At 40.8% G+C, this 23,275-nt stretch overlaps 2 protein-coding genes across 6 annotated transcripts; one reads left to right on the top strand and one right to left on the bottom strand.

Annotated features, from left to right (window-relative positions):
* Positions 1 to 1,526: 1,526 nt before the first annotated feature.
* Positions 1,527 to 5,369, bottom strand: LOC115134219 (ADP-ribosylation factor 4-like). Its single transcript, XM_029667970.2, has 6 exons — positions 5,178 to 5,369; positions 4,485 to 4,565; positions 3,784 to 3,893; positions 3,586 to 3,657; positions 3,182 to 3,307; positions 1,527 to 3,102 (listed from the first exon to the last, which is right to left on the bottom strand). Exons 1-6 carry the CDS (start codon positions 5,242 to 5,244, stop codon positions 3,016 to 3,018), a joined length of 543 nt encoding a protein of 180 aa, XP_029523830.1. The 5' UTR covers positions 5,245 to 5,369; the 3' UTR covers positions 1,527 to 3,015.
* Positions 5,370 to 5,439: 70 nt separating this feature from the next.
* LOC115134217 (transmembrane protein 116-like) lies at positions 5,440 to 22,829 on the top strand. Of its 5 annotated transcripts, XM_029667967.2 has the most exons (13): positions 5,440 to 5,503; positions 6,452 to 6,545; positions 6,751 to 6,794; positions 9,202 to 9,265; positions 16,482 to 16,616; positions 17,162 to 17,257; positions 17,372 to 17,421; positions 17,544 to 17,648; positions 17,804 to 17,849; positions 17,940 to 18,011; positions 18,182 to 18,335; positions 18,459 to 18,532; positions 20,726 to 22,829. In XM_029667967.2, exons 2-13 carry the CDS (start codon positions 6,513 to 6,515, stop codon positions 20,888 to 20,890), a joined length of 1,038 nt encoding a protein of 345 aa, XP_029523827.1. In that variant the 5' UTR covers positions 5,440 to 5,503; positions 6,452 to 6,512; the 3' UTR covers positions 20,891 to 22,829. The 5 variants fall into 5 exon arrangements, with proteins under 5 accessions (XP_029523827.1, XP_029523828.1, XP_029523829.1 ...); XM_065022535.1 differs by lacking the exon at positions 5,440 to 5,503 and having other exon boundaries at positions 6,369 to 6,545; XM_029667968.2 differs by lacking the exons at positions 5,440 to 5,503; positions 18,459 to 18,532 and having other exon boundaries at positions 6,368 to 6,545.
* Positions 22,830 to 23,275: the final 446 nt, after the last annotated feature.

Here is a 23,275-nt window from a genome sequence, read left to right as displayed (position 1 = left end):
TTTGAGTATTTCTATGTTTCGGCCTAGTATGGTTCTCAATCAGAGGCAGGTGTCATTAGTTGTCTCTGATTGAGAATCATACTTAGGTAGCCTGGGTTTCACTGTGTGTTTGTGGGTGATTGTTCCTGTCTCCGTGTTTGCACCAGATAGGACTGTTTTGAGTTTGCACATTTCTTGTTTTTTTGTAGTCAGTTGTTCATGTGTACCTTAACGCATTAAAAAGAACCATGGACACTTACCACGACGCATATTGGTCCTCAGATCCGTTTCGCCTCTCCTCTTCGGAGGAGGAGGAAAATCATTACATCAAGCTCTTTCTTTTCATACTTTAACTTTCACATCAGCAACCTTCCAATTCAAATGGACATTTCGTTCCAAGCTTTATCTGTGGAAAACACTAACAAACGTCCTAAAATTAAGTAGACCTACTGGGCACAGACCTCAATTCAATGTAATTTCATTGAAATTACGTGAAAACAACGTTGATTCAACCAGTGTGTGCCCAGGACGTAAGTCAGTTCCTATGGCCTTACCCTAAATTGAATGTATTCTTTTGCTGATGCTTATTGACGTAATGAGTAACATGGCCTATTCAAAAAGTATGTATTTGCAGTTACACAAATAAAAGGAAACTGAATACTGTGAGGATTACTGTAGCATTTGACTAATCCACTTTAACAAATAATGTACTGAAAGACACAGCATTCTCACATTTCATATTGATACTGCCTGCTCCCACACAAACACACAATGTACCCAATTCCTCCCAACAGAAATAATCTGAGATGACACTGCACATACCACAAAATACTAAATGTGTAACCAAGATAATTACCCCCCCCTTGGACTTCAACTTCAATGTCATGATCTGTCTGAAAAATACTCTGAGCACATTTCCCTGATCAAGTTTTCCACTAGAAACGAAGACAGCTGTTGTGTTATCATTGTCACTGAAAGTACATATCACAAATACAAAAAAAGATTTGTTTATGTACAGTACCACAACTAAAAGAACTAAGGCCTAAGAGATCTGGGCTCTGAGGAGGTTTCCCCTAGATACAGATCTAGGATCAGCTTTCCCTCCCAAATCCTAACCATTAGTGGGGTAGATACAAACCTCACCCAATATTACAACTAGGGGCAACTTCAACCTATACCAAGACGTGGCAGGATGTATTATAGTGTCACACCCCCTCTATACTTCAGGTAAAATCTAAGTCAGGCACTCTGTGGGAGGTCAAGCACATTAGACAAGTCCATTTCATCTAATTCCAGGTTTCCACTCAGCCAGGGTGTAGGTGAACATGCAGTCACCCTTCAAGTTTCTCTAGTGTTGGCTTTGGAACTATGCCAGAAGGGAGGAGCGGATTCACTTCAGCCGGAGAGACCTAAAGCTTTGTGCTGCTGAACATGGAGCATGTATGTGTACATTACACATTCCTAAACACAATCTTCAAAGATAATTACATACAAACTGAAATAGCCATGTCATCACATTCAAAACACATGAAAAAAGACAAGCTCTGTCAATTTAAAGTTAAATCCTCAGAAAAAGATAATTTAACAGGTGAATTTATTTATACATGTTTTGTAAAACAATTAGTTATCACATCATTCAAAAGTTGTGGCAGCTTTATGCAGTTTCAAGAAGCATCCGGCAGTTGGAATGTATGCACAGCTCCGGGAGATACAGCAGGGTGTGGGGGAGGGTCAGATTAAGCACACAACAGCCATCAAATATCAGAAGAGTGTGCCCAGCCACAAGCAAGCACTGCTGAGCCAAAGCATGCCACTGAACAATACAACACTAATATTGTCCCGGTTCCAATGCTTAGAAAACACATCCTTCAGCCTTCTTCCCTTTCCATCCTTCCTTCATTGACACCATTATTTAAAGCCAATACTTCAGATATGTAATAACTTCAAAGATGGCCGAGAGGGAAGAACGCACCTAAGTATTAGAACAGGGCCACAGTCTTGGTTAGGAGGTGCACATTCTCACTAGACTAGACAAAAAAAAATGTGGTTTCAGCTCATTAGTGGTAGAAGTTATACTATACACAGATCCTGGATCAGATTAACCATCCTAACCTGAATCATTAGGGGGATGGAAAAGTATCAAACGCCTGTTTCAATGTTTAGTGGCAACTTCTACCTACTAATTTCAGCTTCCCACAGCTTACATCGTAGCACATAAGGAAATGGGTTATTACATAATTGTGGCCCATTTAAAAAAGACATTAGTCAAGCATCTCTTTTCTATGTGGCGAGCCCAGAGCAAAGCAACCCTACAAAGAGATGGCGAAAACCAGTAGTACCAGGAGCAAACTGTTTCCAGTGGTTCCATTGTGTTCCATTCACTGGTAGGAGTTCCATTTGGCTCCCAGTGCAGAAAGACTTCCTCAAACATCTGGATATTTATGACTTCATTGTCATTTTATTCTTCATCTCATTCTAGAAGCTTCGGTCCCTTACATAAGTGAATACGCATGGGAGTGAAGTCACAGGGGTGAGAGGTATAGGACCAGGGTTGTTTCAGTGAAAATGTCCATGAGGTCGAGTGTAGCTGAACAGGTTGCAGTAGAAGTTTCCCTTAACCACAGATCTAGGATCAGATTACAACACCCTCAATCCTGATGCTTAACCATAGGCAGATTTAAAGGTCTGACCCAGGATCAGTGGTTGGGGGTAACGTCAACCCACTTTAGAGAAGGGGCGTCTCCATGGTGTCTCAGAGCAGCCATTTGTTAAACATGCAACTGAAAGCATCAGTTTATCTACTGCAAGATATGAGGTGGGGGGAAAAGTGAAGATTAGAGTATATAAAGGGATAATGGTCAAAGAAAGCAAAGTAAAAATAGTAGTAAAATAAGATGTTCCTATATGTATTGATTGCATTGTCCACAAGTCCTGTCCATTCTAGGTGCACAAGTTATTCAAGACCAAACTTGTCTTGATTGAAGGTGTCAGCCTATCTGTGGTTCTCCCTCTCCTTTTCTCGTGTGATGTCCGGTGTTATTGCTTGGACAGCTCGTTGGAAAGCCAGTCCAGTCCTTCATACAGTCCAGTGCCCTGGGTCGCACAGGTCGCCTGCACGTGCCACTGAGAAGTAAGAGAGCAAGAGAGAAAAGGTCAACATTGAGAAAAAGCGTGCCTGCATGCCTATGTCTCACATACTCACCACTCTGCTGCGGAGGCTTTGCAGTCCCAGTTTGTCTGTAAGGTCGCTGACGGCCATAGCATTGGGAAGGTCCTGCTTGTTAGCAAACACCAGCAACACTGCTTCTCTCAACTCATCCTCCTGGAGCTGGGGGGGGGGGATTAGATCACTAGTTGAGATAATGAGCTCTTGCTCAGAAAGTCAACACTGTGCTCTGTGATTAAATAATTTGTTTCACAATAAGTTTCAGGTTCAATGTCCAGTCAATTATAAATAGACCCAGCCAAGACACTTGGCAAGTCTATAGGCCTTTACGTACCATAACAGTAAATATACCCATCATTAACTACATACCAACAGTAAATAGACCCATCATTAAATATACCCATCATCGACTACATATCATACAGAGTAAATATACCTACCATTTTAGAGAGCTCCTCTGCAGACTCGGCCACTCTCTCTCTGTCGTTGCTGTCTACTACAAAGATCAGACCCTGAGTGAGGGATGAACACAGTCAGAGCAGAACAATCAGAGAGGAGGAGGATGCCCTGAGGCATTACATGAGAGAAGTAAAGGAGTAGGCTGTAGCCTCCCTGGTTCCCTTTTGGTGTGCATTTACCTGTGTGTTCTGGAAGTAGTGTCTCCAGAGGGGTCTGATCTTGTCCTGACCACCCACATCCCATACCGTGAAGCAGATGTTCTTATACTCCACCGTCTCCACGTTAAAGCCTGTCACACACACCAAAGAGATGCATTAGGTCTAAATGTCAATCCCATGTATTATATATGGACGGAAATATATTATTATATCTATAGACAAGTGCATGAATGTGGTTAGTGACAGTCCAATATCCTACCCAAGTCAATTATACCTCAATTTAAAGCTAAGTTTCAGTTGAGACTGAAAAACAGCTTCTATCTGAAGGCCATCAGACTGTTAAATAGCCATCACTAGCACAGAGGCTGCTGCCTATATACATAGACTTCAAATCACTGGCCACTAATAAATGGAACACTAGTCACGAATAATGTTTACATATGTTGCATTACTCATCTGTATATACTTTATTCTCTTCTACTGTATATTCATCTATGCCACTGACATTGCTCATCCATATATTTATATATTCTTAATTCCTTTACTTAGATGTCTGTATTGTTGTGAAATTGTTAGATATTACTTGTTAGATAGATCTGCACTGTTGGAGCTAGAAAGACAAGCATTTCACTACACCAGCAATAACATCTGCTAAACATGTTTATGTGACCAATACAGTGATTTGAGACTGGAGGGTGAAACTGTGTGTGTGTTTGTTTTACCGATAGTTGGAATGGTGGTCACTATTTCTCCCAGCTTCAGTTTGTACAAGATAGTAGTTTTCCCTGCCGCATCCAAACCCACTGAGAAAACAAACATTTATTTTGAACATTATCTCTCATTCTCACATACAACTGCAAGCAAGAACGTTCATATATTTTTTTTTTATGGACACTTTTATTGTAGTTATTAACGTTGTATCTTATCGGTGTCGACAGCTGCATGAAAATACAAAACCCACCAGCAAATGACGGATAGCTATCATTAGCTAAACAGATGGCTTACTAAACGTGAGCTAGAACTAGCTCGTCACTCACGACGACAGACCAAGAAACACATTTTTTTGTAACTAGGGTTAGCCGGTTAGCTTTCCATTTTTCTATACCCGCGGGCTACCTAGCTAGTTAACATTTTTGAACTTTCTGCCGAGTTTGTTGACACAAATCAACCACCAAAAAGTTAGCTACGTAGCAGCTAGCAACACTTTTTGGATAACTATGAACTAACGTTGGCTACTGTTAGCTAACTGGTCACGGTTACTATTCTACCTACACCATTTGGGTCCAACAAATCATCTTTGTTTTATATACACAACGTTATATGTTCCATACTCACTAAAGACTCCCGTGATGTTCTCCTGTAACGTTAGCGTTCATTTGAAAGCCACAGTTAGCCAGCGAACATCCGACACTTACCCATAAGTATTCTCATCTGTTTCTTGCCGAACAGTCTGGTAAAAACTGACGAGATTAGGAGCCCCATGTTGTGCGTGAATGTCTCAAATTATTACAGAAAGCTTTTCTAAATTCTTGTCGTTCTTGAGACAATTGGTCTGAATCTTTCTGTTTGTGACTCCCAAGCAAGAACCGTTTCTGTCCTCTGATGCTGCCACGTCCGGGCCAACGTGGAACTCCAGACGTCATCGATTTGACTCAACTTTATTAGCATTTGGGCCAACGTGGTGATGGACAACAGCAATATTAAACTAATGCAGAGACAATTGTCTTGAGCAGACATGATCGTAAGTAAAACGACTCTGCATATACAGGTTCGACCGATCCATCACTACCCATTTGTGTCACATAATGTTTTGAGGTAAAAATGTCACTTGTTGTTCACACTGATTATTTGCAGTCACATTGTGTGCCAGCAGATGTCAGATTACAACACGGGTTCGCTGTTATTGCAACGCGAACTAATGATGTCACATTAGATAGATAAGACCCTCTTTGGTCAGTATTTCTCAGCGCACCATATCTTCTGACTGCCATATTGAACTTCACAGGGTATAATTAATTTGTTAATCCTCCTCATCATGCATGCCATTACATTCTGGTGAAGTGTGAGGGATGTCATGTGTTTGTTTCTGCAATGGGCAGTGACCAATGACACACTTTATAGAGATTCTAATTAAACATAAACACGCAAGCACACACACGTTCTGTGCAACAGTTGAGCAAAACGTGAGACTTGTGTGTTATCAGGAGTGTGCTGCTTGGCTAAATAGGGCAACTACTATCACTGAGAAACGTGTTAACCCGGTGTTTAGAGTAAACAATGTTTTGACTGCATGTTAGTTTCTCCTTTGCAACTTGCGTGTCCCATTAAAAGCTGGTACATGCATAATGTAGCCTATGCCAAACAAATAAATAACTTATAGGCTACACAGTTATTATTATAGGATGTATAGGGTTATCTATAGCCAACTCGCTCTGGTCTTCTCCAAACCAGTATGAGACCTGGCTCATCGACTGTCCGCCATGCACGGCATTTCCGAAGGGAAATTCCTACACCTGTCCCGTGTGGGGATTTTTTGCTGCAAAGGTAAATCGACATGTGACAGACAGGTCCAAGGCGCAGGCGTCTTGGTGCCGTGGGCGGGCCGCCTGTTAATAACCCAGTCAGGTGTATAGAAAGAATCATATTTTTTGTGCTGTGGACTACATGGATAACGATTTATTTATTTCAGACAAAGGACGGGTGCGCTTTGGATAACTTTGCCTAGGTGGCAATTGTGCGGCTCATTCACAATGAGTTTGAATCGATTTTTAAGCAATGACCAGGTAATAACTATTTTTTTCAATCATTAGTGCAAGTACATTGATGTGTAGTCTAACCCTATGTACATTGTAGGTATAGCTATAAAAGCCCCATTGAAAAATCTCACAGAGCTACAATGGAGTTAGCTATAATAAGCCCAGGCTCATTCTGTTTTAGGGCTATTTCAGCACACTGTTGAATTGATTCTGCATTGTTTTTTTTATGTAGATCACTGGTCTCTCGACTGTGTACCTGGTATCTCTATCTATAAGGTAAGCAAAACTGACTTCCCACACTCATAGGCTATCTGTGACACATGGATGTGAAGTGTTGCATGTCAGCTAAGATTTGAGAACGTTTAGGTCTAAGTGTTAGTGTTTCTAAATGTAACTGTTCTGTGTTGTGCAAATAGTCTTACCTACGCTATGCGTTTTCAAATCAAACCCATTTATAGCAGGCTAGTCCATAAAATATTTGAGTTTGTTTTGTTTGTTGATGAAAATGTAGACTAGTAAATTACACAGCCGAGAAGTTGACGTCACACACGTGTCATCTCATAATAACATGGTTGGCATCCAGTCATTTGATATTTTATTTCTGCAGTGTTGCCAGTCAGACCAATTGAGCAACTTGACATGCATGTGACGAAAGTAATTTATCATAACTTATCATAACTTAATATATAAAGCGCTGTGTTTTCCATGCCCAACTCTAGCTCTTTACAGCACTACTACGCTGTCTTTTAATCCTGCATAGTAGATGAGGAGTTTGTTGTTTGGCTGCAAAGAACCGCTTGATGTGTTTTGTTTATTTAGGGTCAAGTTTGATATGTGTCATTTTGGAGACAACTTTGTTATTTTTCTCGACGTATTATATTTCAAGGGTTTCATTCCAAAATGTTATTTTTCTCGACGTATTATATTTCAAGGGTTTCATTCCAAAATGTTATTTTTCTCGACGTATTATATTTCAAGAGTTTCATTCCAAAATGTTATTTTTCTCGACGTATTATATTTCAAGGGTTTCATTCCAAAATGTTATTTTTCTCGACGTATTATATTTCAAGGGTTTCATTCCAAAATGTTATTTTTCTCGACGTATTATATTTCAAGGGTTTCATTCCAAAATGTTATTTTTCTCGACGTATTATATTTCAAGGGTTTCATTCCAAAATGCTATATATACATTTTCAGAAATGTTGGCCAATTAGCTTTTATTGTTTAAAGAACTTATGAAATAGATTGGTGTGTGTTTTCACTATCAAATCATGGCATGGGGTTGTTAAATCTGTCACTTGATGGTTTCATTTTAGAGAGACAGATAATCATGTTTTTGCTAAATGCTATCTGCCTCACTCAGAGAAACAAGTTGTACTGCTAGCCCACTGGGCACACACTGGTTGAATCAACGTTGTTTCCACATAATTTCAATGAAATTACTTTGAACCAACGTGGAAAAGACATTGAATTGATGTCTGTGCCCAGTGGGAGGTTTTACACAGTCAAATGTATTTTTTTATGATACATTAGTGACATCAATATTATTATTTTTTATGAATCGTTTACATTTGAGTCATTTAGCAGATTCCCTCATCCAGAGTGACTTACAGTTAGTGTATTCATCTTAAGATAGCAAGGTGAGACAACCACATATCACAGTCAAATTTACAGCAAATTAACATTCCATTCCAGCTAAAAATTGATATATAGGTTTGAAAAAAATATATATATTAAAATTTTGCACACATCTAAAATCGATGAACAGTAATATTTTACACACACATGAAGGTGCCCAAAAGCAATCAATTCTAGTGAAAAAACACATTTGGGGATATAGGGAAGGGTGATACCAAGTCAGTTGCACAACAAAATGCGTTTTCCTCATTTAACCCAACCCCTCTGAATCAGAGAGGTGCGGGGGCTGCTTTAATTGACATACACGGCGCCCGGGGACCAGCTGTTGTTCAGGGTTAACTGCCTTGCTCAAGGGCAGAACTGCAGTTTTTTCCACCTTGTCGCCTCTGGGATTTGAACTAGCAACCTTTCAGTTACTAGCCCACCAATATTAACCGCTAGGCTACCTGTCTCCCCATATATAGAGGTGGATATAGCGCTTTAGAAATAAAATCTTAATTTGAATGCATGTAGCCTACATCTGAATGCAGAGGTCTTGATCAGTGAGTGATTCTTGAGTTGTAAGCTTCCAGTTGATCAGGACACGGCCCCACACCCACCCAAGCCCCTGCCTCCCATTTCAGCACCCAGTCCACTTGGACAGCTCCCCCCTTTTACTACATACCCTCAACCAAGCAGCCTCCTCAGTGTGTGTGTCTAGGTCAGGCATATATTACCTGCTAGTTATTCTGATGGTTTATAGGACATGGTGTAGGCCTACATTACATTTTATTATTTGATATTCCTTAATTTAATTATATTAGCCTGGTTGCCATCTCTATTCAGCTATTATGTTCCACTCCTTACCAGGAGTGGCAAGGAGTGGAATGTTAGCTAAAAAATACTTGTACCCAGACTAGCATACAATGTCTTTCTGTTGTAATTTGATTGTATTTATTTTCCAACACAATCTTTGTGAACATTCAGAATGACATGATTGACTGTTATTTAATGGTGCTATAATTGTGTACTATCAGTATTTAGGTATTTTACTTTCTATTTCCAGTTTGATTGGGAGTTTTTCAGTGCTGGTGGTTTCCATTGTAAAGAGGAGCCACCTACAAGAACAGGTGGGTGGATGAGAGGAAGAGTATCTTTGACTATGTGTGTGTGTGTGTGTGCGTGCCTGTACCTTTCTGTGATTGTGAGTTTGATATAATTATTTCCAAGGCTGTCTCTTAGCAAAATACAGTATGTGTTTACCAGGGTCACTCTCATTAGGATGTAACTACATAAACATTACAGATACAGATGTATGATCTTAATTTGATCACCCAGTTGCAGGAGAACTTTGTAGTGTATTTGAGGTTTAAAAAGGCTTCTGAAGTTTGTAATTTCCACTTTGACATTTCAGACTTGATGTTCACTTACAAAAAATTGATCAACCTTGACAAAAATCTCCATGAATTATAAGGCACATAATAATTTTAATTTTCTGTTGCTGCAGGATTAATATTCTGCTGTAGCAAACAGGCTCAAATTAAGATCATACATCTGTAGAATAGTCATGAATTGAGAGCTGACATTATTCCTTACTCTCCTTGTCAGATAGAGGCATGTCTGTTCTACATAACATAATCATTATCTTCCGAATCGTTGTGGCCTACTGAACATGGCCCAGGCTACTCCCTTGCTGTCTGCCTGTGCCTATACTTCTTCATTGAGTCAGAGCTATAGGACTGCTCTATCTACTCTAGAAAAATTTGTAGAGGCCGTTCTAGTGAGTTCACAGGGGATGGAGAAAGATTCAAAACAAATTTTATTGGTCACATACATGTGTTAGGCAGATATTATTGCGAGAAATGAAATGACTGTGCTTCTAGCCCCGAAAGTGCAGTAATATCTAACAAGTGATATCTAACATTTTCACAACATATTCCCAAAATACACATAAATCTAAGTAAGAAATGGATTAAGAATATATACAGTTGGCTCCAAAATTACTGGCACCCCTGATTGGCAATGCACAAACAATACTTAAGAAAATATTAAAAATATTAATTATAGAGATAAACTCAAAATACCAACATGAAAGAAATACTGTACTTTATTAATGTGTCAATGGAACCCACCAAATCATACAATTATTTAATACAAAATACATTTCACCAAAATCAAGGTTTCATAATTATTGGCACTCCTCATTTAGTACTTAGTGCAACCATCTCAAATCAAATCAAATGTATTTGTCACATACACATGGTTAGCAGATGTTAATGCCAGTGTAGCGAAATGCTTGTTGTTACGAATCCCTTTTGGCCCGACAGTCTAGGGGGGATGGTAATGAGACCCGTAACATAACTCATGCAAATTATTATTGTGACAAAGTAAAAGTGTGCACGAAATAACCACGACAACAGAAATCTACCGTCAAACTCTAGGTTTATTTATAAACACACGGTAATGGGGGGAGCAGGAAAAGGGGCTGAGCTGGACCCAAGAAAAGAAACAATAAGTATTCAAAAACACCCCTAAGCTAGACTAGCCTACTTTAACAACAGCTAACTAACTAACCAAAAATACAGTTGGTGGTCCGCCCAGTTCTAACTAGTGTATTTAACAAAGTTCACCTACGGGTAGTGTATGCCCATGGGCGACTTGTCTTGGTTTCCCCTTTTCCCACCAGCAAACAAACACAAACACCATAACCAAAAACAATACTCACAGGTGATGACAAAGTGCTATGGAGGTGCTTAAACAAAAGAGAGGTTAAGACAAAAAGCGAGAGTGAAACACAGAGACCTACAGACATGGCATTTACAGAGAGATTGAGCTAGAGATTGAGATTGAGATTGAGCTAGAGATTGAGCTAGAGATTGAGCTAGAGATTGCTCCAGAGCAAACAAATGATGGGGTTTTTAAACCATGGGGAAGGAATTGTGATAGGGTAGGAAATAGGAGGAGGTGTGTCTTCTGATTGATGATTGATTGTTGACTGATTGGGGAGTGATGGTTTTCACCTGTGAGGGGAGAAGGAGAGAAAAGAAACACACACAGGATACACACACACAGGATAACTGTATCCGTAACACTTGTGCTTCTAGTTCCGACAATGCAGTAATAACCAACGAGTAATCTAACCTAACAATTCCAAAACTACTACCTTATACACACACAAGTGTAAAGGGATGAAGAGTATGTAGATAAAGTTATATGAATGAGTGATGGTACAGAACGGCATAGGCAAGATGCAGTAGATGGTATCGAGTACAGTATATACATATGAGATGAGTAATGTAGGGTATGTAAACAAAATGGCATAGTTTAAAGTGGCTAGTGATACATGTATTACATAAAGATGCAGTAGATGATATAGAGTACAGTATATACATATACATATGAGATGAGTAATGTAGGGTATGTAAACATTATATTAAGTAGCAAGGAAAACAGCATGGAGTCTTTTCCTGTAATGTTTGACAAGGTTAAGGAACACATTTGGAGGGATTTTGGACCATTCCTCTATGCAGATCCTTTCAATATCCTTCACATTCTTGGGTTTGCGCTTATCAACTGCCCTCTTCAACTCAGCCCACAGGTTTTCCATTGGATTGAGGTCCAGCGACTGAGATGGCCATGGCAGAACATTGATTTTGTTGTTACAGAACCATTTCTGTGTGGATCTTGAGGTATGTTTTGGGTCATTGTATTGTTGGAAAGTCCACATACGGCCAAGTCCCAGCCTTCTGGCAGAGGCAACCAGATTGTCAGCCAAAATTACCTGGTACTTGGTGGAATTCATTATGCCATCAATCGTAACCAGTGCCTCTGGACCTCTGGAATTAAAACAGCCCCAAAACATCACTGACCCACTACCATATTTCACCGTGGGTATGAGGTGCCTCTCCTTGTATGCATCTCTGTTTTGACGCCAAACATGCCGATGCTGTATCTGACCTAAACGTAACATTTTGGTCTCATCTGACCAGAGCACCTTTTTCCAATCATAATTTAAATGACATTTGGCAAACTCCAAGTGTTTGCGTCTGTGTCTTTGGGTCATTAAGGGCTTTCATCTGGCAACCCTTCTAAAGAGCCTGTGGTTGTGGAGGTGGCGTCTGATGGTGCTTTTATAAACTTGGTGACCTCAAGATGCCACCAAGGCCTGCAATTCTTTCACAGTGATTCTGGGTTTTTGTTGCTTCTCTCACGATCCTCCTCCCTATCCTGGGGGGCAAAATGCATTTGCGTCCTCTACCCGTGTGGTTTTCAACTGTTCCATATCTTTTGAATTTTTTTATAATTGCCCTGACAGTACTCAGTGGTATATTCAATCATTTGTGGATCTTCTTGTAGCCATTACCAGATTTATGAAGGTCTATGACCATCTGTCTCTTTTGAACTGCCAGTTCTTTTGTTTTCTTCATGGTGTTGGATGACAAAAGGATATTGCATGTGTGTTACCTCATTTTTATACACTAGTGAAAAAGGAAGTGATATAATGGCTCAAAATAGTTCCTTAACACTTAGATAACTTAAATAAGTGGAATTTAATTCCTGGTTTAATTTTGGTAGATGTTATTTACAGTAATATTTAGGGGTGCCATTAATTGTGAAACCTTGATTTGGAAGACATTGATTTTTAATTAAATCAATCAATTATTATGTTGGGTTCCATTGAAACATTAATAAAGTACAGTATTTTTCACATGTTGGTATTTTGAGTTTGTCTCTATAATTATATTGTTTATATTTGTTTAAGTATTGTTTGTGCATTGCCAGTCAGGGGTGCCAGTCATTTTGGAGCCCACTGTATACATATATGCCAGAGCGGCATTGGACTAAGATACAGTGGTATAGTATAGAGTGCAGTATATAAACTCAGAAAAAAAGAAACATCCCTTTTCAGGACCCTGTCTTTCAAAGATAATTTGTAAAAATCCAAATAACTTCACAGATCTTCATTGTAAAGGGTTTAAACACTGTTTTCCATGCTTGTTCAATGCACCATAATCAATTAATAAACATGGACCTGTGGAACGGTCGATAAGACACTAACAGCTTACAGACGGTAGGCAATTAAGTTATGGTCAGTTATGAAAACTTAGGACACTAAATAGGCCTTTCTACTGACTCTGAAAAACACCAAAAGAAAGATGCCCAGTGTCCCTGCTCATCTGTGTGAATGTGCCTTAGGCATGCTGCAAGGAGGCATGAGGACTGCAGATGTGGCATGGGCAATAAATCGCAATGTCTGTACTGTGAGACGCCTAAAACAGCACTACAGGGAGACAGGACGGACAGCTGATCGTCCTCACAGTGACAGACCACGTATAACAATAGCTGCACAGGATCGGTACATCCGAACATCACACCTGCGGGACAGGTACAGGATGGCAACAACAACTGCCCGAGTTACACCAGGAATGCACAATCCCTCCATCAGTACTCAGACTGTCTGCAATAGGCTGAGAGAGGCTGGGCTGAGGGCTTGTAGGCCTGTTGTAAGGCAGGTCCTCTCCAGACATCACCGGCAGCAATGTCGCCTATGGGCACAAACCCGCCGTTGCTGAACCAGACAGGACTGGCAAAAAGTGCTCTTCACTGACGAGTTGTGGTTTTGACTCACCAGGGGTGATGGTCGGATTCGCGTTTATCGTCGAAGGAATGAGCATTACACCGAGGCCTCTACTCTGGAGCGGGATCGATTTGGAGGTTGTGGGTCCGTCATGGTCTGGGGCGGTGTGTCACAGCATCATCGGACTGAGCTTGTTGTCATTGCAGGCAATCTCAATGCTGTGCATTACAGGGAAAACATCCTCCTCCCTCCTGACATGACCTACCATTATGACAATGCCACCAGCCATACTGCTTGTTCTGTGCGTGATTTCCTGCAAGACAGGAATGTCAGTGTTCTGCCATGGCCAGCGACGAGCCCGGATCTCAATCCCATTAAGCATGTCTGGGACCTGTTGGATCGGAGGGTGAGGGATAGGTTAATTGATCATTAGAAAACCCTTTTGCAATTATTTTAGCACAGCTGAAAACTGTTAAAGAAGCAATAAAACTGTCCTTCTTTAGACTAGTTGAGTATCTGGAGCATCAACATGTGTGGGTTCGACTACAGGCTCAAAATGGGCAGAAACAAAGACCTTTATTCTGAAACTCGTCAGTCTATTCTTCTTCTGGGAAATGAAGGCTATTCCATGCGAGAAATTGCCAAGAAACTGAAGATCTCGTACAATGCTGTGTATTACTCCCTTCACAGAACAGCGCAAAGTGGCCCTAACCAGAATAGAAAGAGGAGTGGGAGGCCCCGGTGCACATCTGAGCAAGAAGACAAGTACATTAGAATGTCTAGATTGAGAAACAGATGCTTCACAAGTCCTCAACTGGCAGCTTCACTAACTTCTTATGGTATAGGCCAAAAACCAGGGAAAATGCAGTGCGGCAAATTCAAATAAATTGATATAAACATCAAACTTTCATTAAATCACACATGTAAGATACTCAATTAAAGCTACACTCGTTGTGAATCCAGCCAACATGTCAGATTTTAAAAAAGCTTTTCAGCGAAAGCATAAGAAGCTATTATCTGATGATAGCACAACAGTAAACAAATAGAGTAGCATATTTCAACCCTGCAGGCGCTACACAAAACGCAGAAATAAAATGTAAAACATGCCTTACCTTTGACAAGCTTCTTTTGTTGGCACTCCAATATGTCCTATAAACATCACAATTGGTCCTTTTGTTCGATTAATTCCGTCCATATATATCCAAAATGTCCATTTATTTGGCGCGTTTGATCCAGAAAAAAAACAGCTTCCAAAATGCGCAACATCACTACAAAATGTTTCAAAATGTACCTATAAACTTTGCCAAAATATTTCAAACTACTTTTGTAATACAACTTTAGGTATTGTTCCAGACGTTCAAGACGACCAACTCTCATAGCTTTTAGCCGTACCCTTTTCCTACTCCTCCTCTGGTGATGTAGATGTGAATCCAGGCCCTGCAGTGCCTAGCTCCACTCCTATTCCCCAGGCGCTCTCATTTGTGGACTTCTGTAACTGCAAAAGCCTTAGTTTCATGCATATTAACATTAGAAGCCTCTTCCCTAAGTTTGTTTAATTCACTGCTTAAGCACACTCCGCCAACCCAGATGTCCTAGCCGTGTCTGAATCCTGGCTTAGGGAGGCCACCAAAAATCCTGAAATTTCCATCCCTATCTACAACATTTTCTGACAGGATAGAACTGCCAAAGGGGGCGGAGTTGCAATCTACTGCAGAGATAGCCTGCAGCGTTCTGTCATACTATCCAGGTCTGTGCCCCAAAAATTCAAGCTTCTATTTAAAAAAATCCACCTTTCCAGAAACAAGTCTCACCGTTTCCGCTTGCTATAGACCCCCTTCAGCCCACAGCTGTGCCCTGGACACCATATGTGAATTGATCGCCCCCATCTATCTTCAGAGTTCGTACTGTTAGGTGACCTATACTGGGACATGCTCAACACCCCGGCCATCCTACAATCTAAGCTAGATGCCCTCAATCTCACACAAATTATCAAGGAACCTACCATGTACAACCCCAAATCTGTAACCATTGGCACCCTCTTAGATATCATCCTGACCAACCTGCCCTCTAAATACACCTCTGCTGTCTTCAACCAGGATTTCAGCGATCACTGCCTCATTGCATGCGTGCGTAGTCAAACAATCACCCCTCATCACTGTCATATGCTACCTAAAACACTTTTCAAATTGATTTTTTTTAACCTTTATTTAACTAGGCAAGTCAGTTAAGAATAAGTTCTTATTTTCAATGATGGCCTAGGAACAGTGGGTTAACTGCCTGTTTAGGGGCAGAACGACAGATTTGTAACTTGTCAGCTCAGGGGTTTGAACTTGCAACCTTCCGGTTACTAGTCCAACACTCTAACCACTAGGCTACCCTGCCGCCCCACTTTAGCGAGCAGGCCTTTCTAAATCGACCTGGCCCGGGTAACCTGGAAGTATATTGACCTCATCCCGTCAGAAGAGGATGCATGGTTGCTCTTCAAAAGTGCTTTCCTCACCATCTTAGATAAGCATGCCTCGTTCAAAAAATGTAGAACTAAGAACAGATATAGCCTGTGGTTCACTCCTGACTTGACTGCCGTTGACCAGCACAAAAACATCCTGTCGTGTATTGAAGCTGTAACACCAAGGCTATGAATTATATCAGGTTTATTCCCACCTGCGTCAAGCACATTAGACAGATAGATATTCTATGGCTAGAGATGTACAATGTTATTGTCACGTTCTCATAGTTTTGCAAACACACAAATGCCTTTGTCTCTTTAGGTGAATCCCCTGGTCCAGCTGGCTCTAGCTGATCTGTTGGCAGCAGTCACCCTGATGTTCACCAGCACAATGAATGAAACACACACCTTCACCCCCAGTGTGTTAATCTGTGAAAAACTACTGCCTCTGTCACTGGTGAGCCAGTCTTCTGTGGCTATTATACTATATGTAGGGATAATGCACTATAATGATCCTAATCTTAGAATGAACATTCTGTAAATGCAAAAGAGTATGTTAAACAGTTGAATTTTGTCCTTATTCCCTCAAATACACTCTATAGCTTTGATGACAAATTTATAAAAAAGCTTGTGTGCGCACCTCTAGACTAAGGAATACATAAGGTATAGATATACATACAATCTGTCTTTGACTGCTTCAGCGTGATCCAATTGTAATAGCATTTTTTGTGTGTAAATCAGACAGAATTTGTGTTGGCTGAACTGTTCTACACTGTGTTATGTCATGGAGCATGACATTATGCGATGTCATTTTTAGAGATAGTGTGACGATGCAAAGTTTTACTGCTTGTCCTTTCTATTATAGACCTTTAACTGAAGTGCTCTTGACACTACTGTGTGCCATTTGCTATTATAATAATTTATCTCTGTGTGTGTGTGTGTGTGTGTGTGTGTGTGTGTGTGTGTGTGTGTGTGTGTGTGTGTGTGCGTGCTCTGTTCCAGATGTTTTACTTTGTGTCGTTCCTCCTGATGGTAGTGTATGCCTGGGAGTCAAAGCACGCAGTCGAGGGATGGAGGGAGAGACCAAGAGAGGAAGAGGTGAGGACCCAAGCATCCACCAAGGGCTCCTACACGCGCATGCACACACGCATGCGCACACACCTCAACTTTGTTTGATTTATTATAAAATCAAGTATCCCTCTCTCCCCCCAGTCCCAGTGTCGACAAAGGATGGGGGTTGTGCCTGTATATGCTTGTGTGTGGTGAGTCAAATTATTTCATTTTCAAATAGAAACATCCCTGCTTTTAACCAAACTGTTCTGTGTAGTGGCTTAAAAGCAACATACAGTATGTCCCTGACTGAGTGAGTGTGATGCCCCTACAGGTTTATACCGTTGGTGATGTACTTTGTGTACGTGATGACTTTAGTCCTGGTACCACCCAGCCACATGACGGCAAACAACGCTGAAGCTAGCACATACTGCAACAGGTGTGTATGTCTCTTTGTGTGCTGCACAGGCCAGGGTTCGTCCTAGTGCATTTGCATAACGCTTATGACACTTTAATGAGAGAAAATGTACATACTCTAGCAAAACATTTCTTATGAGTGTCTCACATCTCTCTGTGATTGTGTGTTCCTCTTAGCTGTATCCTCTTCCTGCATATCTGGAGGGACAACTGCTCAGATATAGTGAGTAAATACCTGCTTCCACGCATGTTGTCTGTTCATAAAGGGATTGGACAGCATAATGAATGAGACCTTGTTTGTTTCGTTTTCCAGGAACATATCCATGATATCTTCATACAATGTTTCCTCTTTGTCAGTGTGATACCAGTTTTGGTGTGCTGCACAGTAAGTACCATAAATCTTCACTAGTCTAGCATACAGTACAATAATCACCATAGTTATCTCATAAACATGGGTTAGTTTACAGTAGTTTACAGCCGATAGAATGAAGAATGGTGATCATGAAAATTAGGAGCTAAGGTGATGATGATGATGATGATGATGTACCTGTACAGGTGGTTTACTACAAGGTGGGCAGCTGGTATCGCAGGTATGAGGAGGAGGGACTATTTCCTGTGGAGGGAGATGCACGTTCCAGGAAACGGCTGAGGGGTATGTTCTCCACTGCTCGCTACATGATGGTGGTCATCATCTTCTGCTGGACCCCAGGTACACAAATTCATCTCCCCACGCACACATGCACGCACAGACACAGACACACACACCCTGTATGTGTGTAACTCTGTAACTCCAACCTTAGGACTAATATCATCTATTTTGTCCCGCCCCCAGCTCTTGTTCTGGTTGTCCTGTCTGTGATACCAGACATACCTCAAGTAAATCTCTTCCCCCTGTATATTATACAGGTCAGTATTTCAACTATCTCACTGATGATTGCAGACATTCCTCTTCCAAGATACCATCACCCAGAATGAATTGCCATTTTCCGCTATAAAAAAGCTTGTGTGCGCACCTCTAGACTAAGGAATACATAAGGTATAGATATACATACAATCTGTCTTTGACTGCTTCAGCGTGATCCAATTGTAATAGCATTTTTTGTGTGTAAATCAGACAGAATTTGTGTTGGCTGAACTGTTCTACACTGTGTTCATCTCCCCACGCACACATGCACGCACACACACACACACACACACACAGACACACACACCCTGTATGTGTGTAACTCTGTAACTCCAACCTTAGGACTAATATCATCTATTCTGTCAAGAAGAGAGCCTTCTTTAGCTATGTAAAATTAATAATGACACTAAGATACAGTGCCTTGCGAAAGTATTCGGCCCCCTTGAACTTTGCGACCTTTTGCCACATTTCAGGCTTCAAACATAAAGATATAAAACTGTATTTTTTTGTGAAGAATCAACAACAAGTGGGACACAATCATGAAGTAGAACGACATTTATTGGATATTTCAAACTTTTTTAACAAATCAAAAACTGAAAAATTGGGCGTGCAAAATTATTCAGCCCCTTTACTTTCAGTGCAGCAAACTCTCTCCAGAAGTTCAGTGAGGATCTCTGAATGATCCAATGTTGACCTAAATGACTAATGATGATAAATACAATCCCCCTGTGTGTAATCACGTCTCCGTATAAATGCACCTGCACTGTGATAGTCTCAGAGGTCCGTTAAAAGCGCAGAGAGCATCATGAAGAACAAGGAACACACCAGGCAGGTCCGAGATACTGTTGTGAAGAAGTTTAAAGCCGGATTTGGATACAAAAATATTTCCCAAGCTTTAAACATCCCAAGGAGCACTGTGCAAGCGATAATATTGAAATGGAAGGAGTATCAGACCACTGCAAATCTACCAAGACCTGGCCGTCCCTCTAAACGTTCAGCTCATACAAGGAGAAGACTGATCAGAGCTGCAGCCAAGAGGCCCATGATCACTCTGGATGAACTGCAGAGATCTACAGCTGAGGTGGGAGACTCTGTCCATAGGACAACAATCAGTCGTATATTGCACAAATCTGGCCTTTATGGAAGAGTGGCAAGAAGAAAGCCATTTCTTAAAGATATCCATAAAAAGTGTTGTTTAAAGTTTGCCACAAGCCACCTGGAAGACACACCAAACATGTGGAAGAAGGTGCTCTGGTCAGATGAAACCAAAATTAAACTTTTTGGCAACAATGCAAAACGTTATGTTTGGCGTAAAAGCAACACAGCACATCACCCTGAACACACCATCCCCACTGTCAAACATGGTGGTGGCAGCATCATGGTTTGGGCCTGCTTTTCTTCAGCAGGGACAGGGAAGATGGTTAAAATTGATGGGAAGATGGATGGAGCCAAATACAGGACCATTCTGGAAGAAAACCTGATGGAGTCTGCAAAAGACCTGAGACTGGGACGGAGATTTGTCTTCCAACAAGACAATGATCCAAAACATAAAGCAAAATCTACAATGGAATGGTTAAAAAATAAACATATCCAGGTGTTAGAATGGCCAAGTCAAAGTCCAGACCTGAATCCAATCGAGAATCTGTGGAAAGAACTGAAAACTGCTGTTCACAAATGCTCTCCATCCAACCTCACTGAGCTCGAGCTGTTTTGCAAGGAGGAATGGGAAAAAATTTCAGTCTCTCGATGTGCAAAACTGATAGAGACATACCCCAAGCGACTTACAGCTGTAATCACAGCAAAATGTGGCGCTACAAAGTATTAACTTAAGGGGGCTGAATAATTTTGCACGCCCAATTTTTCAGTTTTTGATTTGTTAAAAAAGTTTGAAATATCCAATAAATGTCGTTCCACTTCATGATTGTGTCCCATTTGTTGTTGATTCTTCACAAAAAAATACAGTTTTATATCTTTATGTTTGAAGCCTGAAATGTGGCAAAAGGTCGCAAAGTTCAAGGTGGCCGAATACTTTCGCAAGGCACTGTAAGCACCCATAATGCTTTATCCTTACCCACTATACACCATCCTGATTCAGAGGGGTTGGGTTAAATGCGGAAGGCACATTTCAGTTGAATGCATTCAGTTGTGCAACTGACTAGGTGCCCCCTTCCATTTCCATCCCGGTGTCTCTGCAGGCGATGACGTTGTCTCTGCAGGGCTGTCTGAACAGTGTGGTCTATGCCTGGAGACGACCGAACTTCAGAGACGCTGTGCTCGGAGAGAGGATGCCCCTTCTCAGCCAAGACGCCCCTCTGCCCTTCTTTGACGAATCACTGAGGGGGCCGCTTGGACCCTTATAACCTCTAACTCCTGACTCTAGAGAAGCTGCTATGCCTCTAGACTCTAGAGAAGCTGCTATGGTGGAATTCTACCTCTGGCACAGAAACAGTTTACTCTCCTCAAATACTAACCTTTACCACAGAGGGAAGCAATTTAACACTGACCTCAGATCAGCATCTTGGGATAACTTCATTCTACTACTCCCACTGGGATGGTTGTCCGGAAGCAAGACAATGGTGTACTATGGACGTAGGGGTCGATTCAGACTCAGGAAATATATGCCTTTCCTACACACGTCTTTCCTATGCACTTCTCAGTAGTTGGTATTCAGACTTTCCTTATGCAGGTGTGTAACGGGCTTTGCAGGCGTGGTTTCCTTGTAAATTGATAAATACATTTCATAGTAACAGCTGAAAATCCTCCCGCTTGCTGGCCAACAGACTTTCTCATCGAATTTTCATTCAATAAAGTTTTCTGTACATTCATCTTAAACCATCCCTTTAAATACGGTGTACCTTTAATTCGAATTTGGTCGACAGACTCACTAGAATACATAGAGAGAAACGCTTCAGAGTATTAGAGATCAATTGAAGGAAGCCATCTAAATATATGCATATTTGTTACAGTTTCAGCACCAACTGGTTAAAAAATATTCTGGTAGATTATTTAGGCAAATATTAGGGTTAGGAAGGTATGTATGACATGAACTGGTTTGGTGAGCCTTTCCGCACAAAATATAATATAGATTTTTTTATTTAACCTTTATTTAACCAGATAGGCCAGTTGAGAACAAGTTCTCATTAACAACTCCGACCTGGACAAGATAAAGCAAAGCAGTGCGACACAAACAACAACCCAGAGTTACACATGGAATAAACAAACATGCAGTCTATAACACAACAGAAATGAATCAAAAATACAGTGCTTTGATTCATCCTGAAAGTTGCCATATTCAAATTCAATCCATAAAATATTGGAAGGTGAAAAAAGTGTGCAATAGGGGTTGAACAATAGGCTAGTCCGATAAATCAACCATAATCCTTACTAATAATTGAACTGTAATGACAACGGTCCAGTCATTGTGAACTGTGCGCCAGGCTCCAGGGTTAACCTGCTATGTGTGGTCTGACTTCCATAATGATTCAAATAGGCTACATGCCCCAAATTATTGCGCAACGTTAGCCTATTGATCCACTACTGGAAGATACTGTTCCCACCTCACCACTGAAGAGACTGGAACAACACCTTTAATCACAGAGTTCACCTGGTATTCTACATAAAATGCTACGTTAAGTGGTATGTCAGAAGACACCATTTGCAATTCAGAATTTTCCTGGACCTCAAAACGTGCGTTTGAATGTGATTTCTGTAGCACCATTTTTGTTAGTGTTATTTAGAAGAATCTTCAATGATATATTCATTTTTTAGTACAATGCTATTTCAGTAAGAAGAGAGAATGAGGTGATTATTTTGATGAGTTGTAGAGCCAGATGGGCCAGAGAACAACATGACATGACAATGACCATCGTTTGATTGATTGATTTGATTAATGGAATATGGTTTATGAAGCGCTTCCTTATGGTGTTGGGGATTTCACTCTTTCCAGTAGATAGCTAGAGCAACTGTCAGTGATTGTGTACAATATAGCAAGCAATATAGCTAGTAACCATAGCAAGCTATCATTTGTACACATTCAGTGTTTGTTTTTTTATCAGGTTATATAGTATCACCCTTTGAACAAAATTAATTAAAATCAGAAGTATCATTTTTATTCAGTCATTTGACATGTGTATAGACTAAAGACGAAAAAGCACTCAAGGACTAAATGTACTGTACTTTAGCATGTAGATGTTCTTTGGTAGGCATTAAAATCACAGGATAACATTTCCCTTGTATATTTATGTTATGATGTTTGATTTGTGCAATAAATGGCCTCTTACCCAGTCCCATTTTAACTGACATTCTCCTACTCTCATTTATTGTAAGCTCAGAACAAAATGGTTTAATCCTATGGTGACCTTGTATCATAATGACTTCAGACTTGTTTCATGATGGTCACCTGTTGTAATGCATAGTTCAGATAAAATATAAACTTGTACTCAGTCATTATGTGTGTCACTGGCTGGGAGTGCTGAGTCAACTGGTGACAGTGACGAGTGATGTGTTTTCTGCTGTGTCATGCCCAGTCACTTGTGACTATAAACGTTAAAGTGTGTGATGAAAGTTTAAAAGGTTGAGGTCACAGACTTGTAGTGGCAGGTGTTTCTACTCTAGGGTATATTCTGTCCTCACCTCTGACCGCCTCCTCCCCCTCCCCTCCATACCACCCCCTAATCACTCAGTCCCCCTCACACTCACCTGTAGCAGCCCCCTCATTCCTAACCCTAGCCCACTCATTCTTAACC

Source organism: Oncorhynchus nerka, linkage group LG9a (assembly GCF_034236695.1).
Source record: "Oncorhynchus nerka isolate Pitt River linkage group LG9a, Oner_Uvic_2.0, whole genome shotgun sequence".
NCBI classification, from domain to species: Eukaryota; Metazoa; Chordata; class Actinopteri; order Salmoniformes; family Salmonidae; genus Oncorhynchus; species Oncorhynchus nerka.
This window is presented reverse-complemented; position numbering and strand designations above follow the sequence as displayed.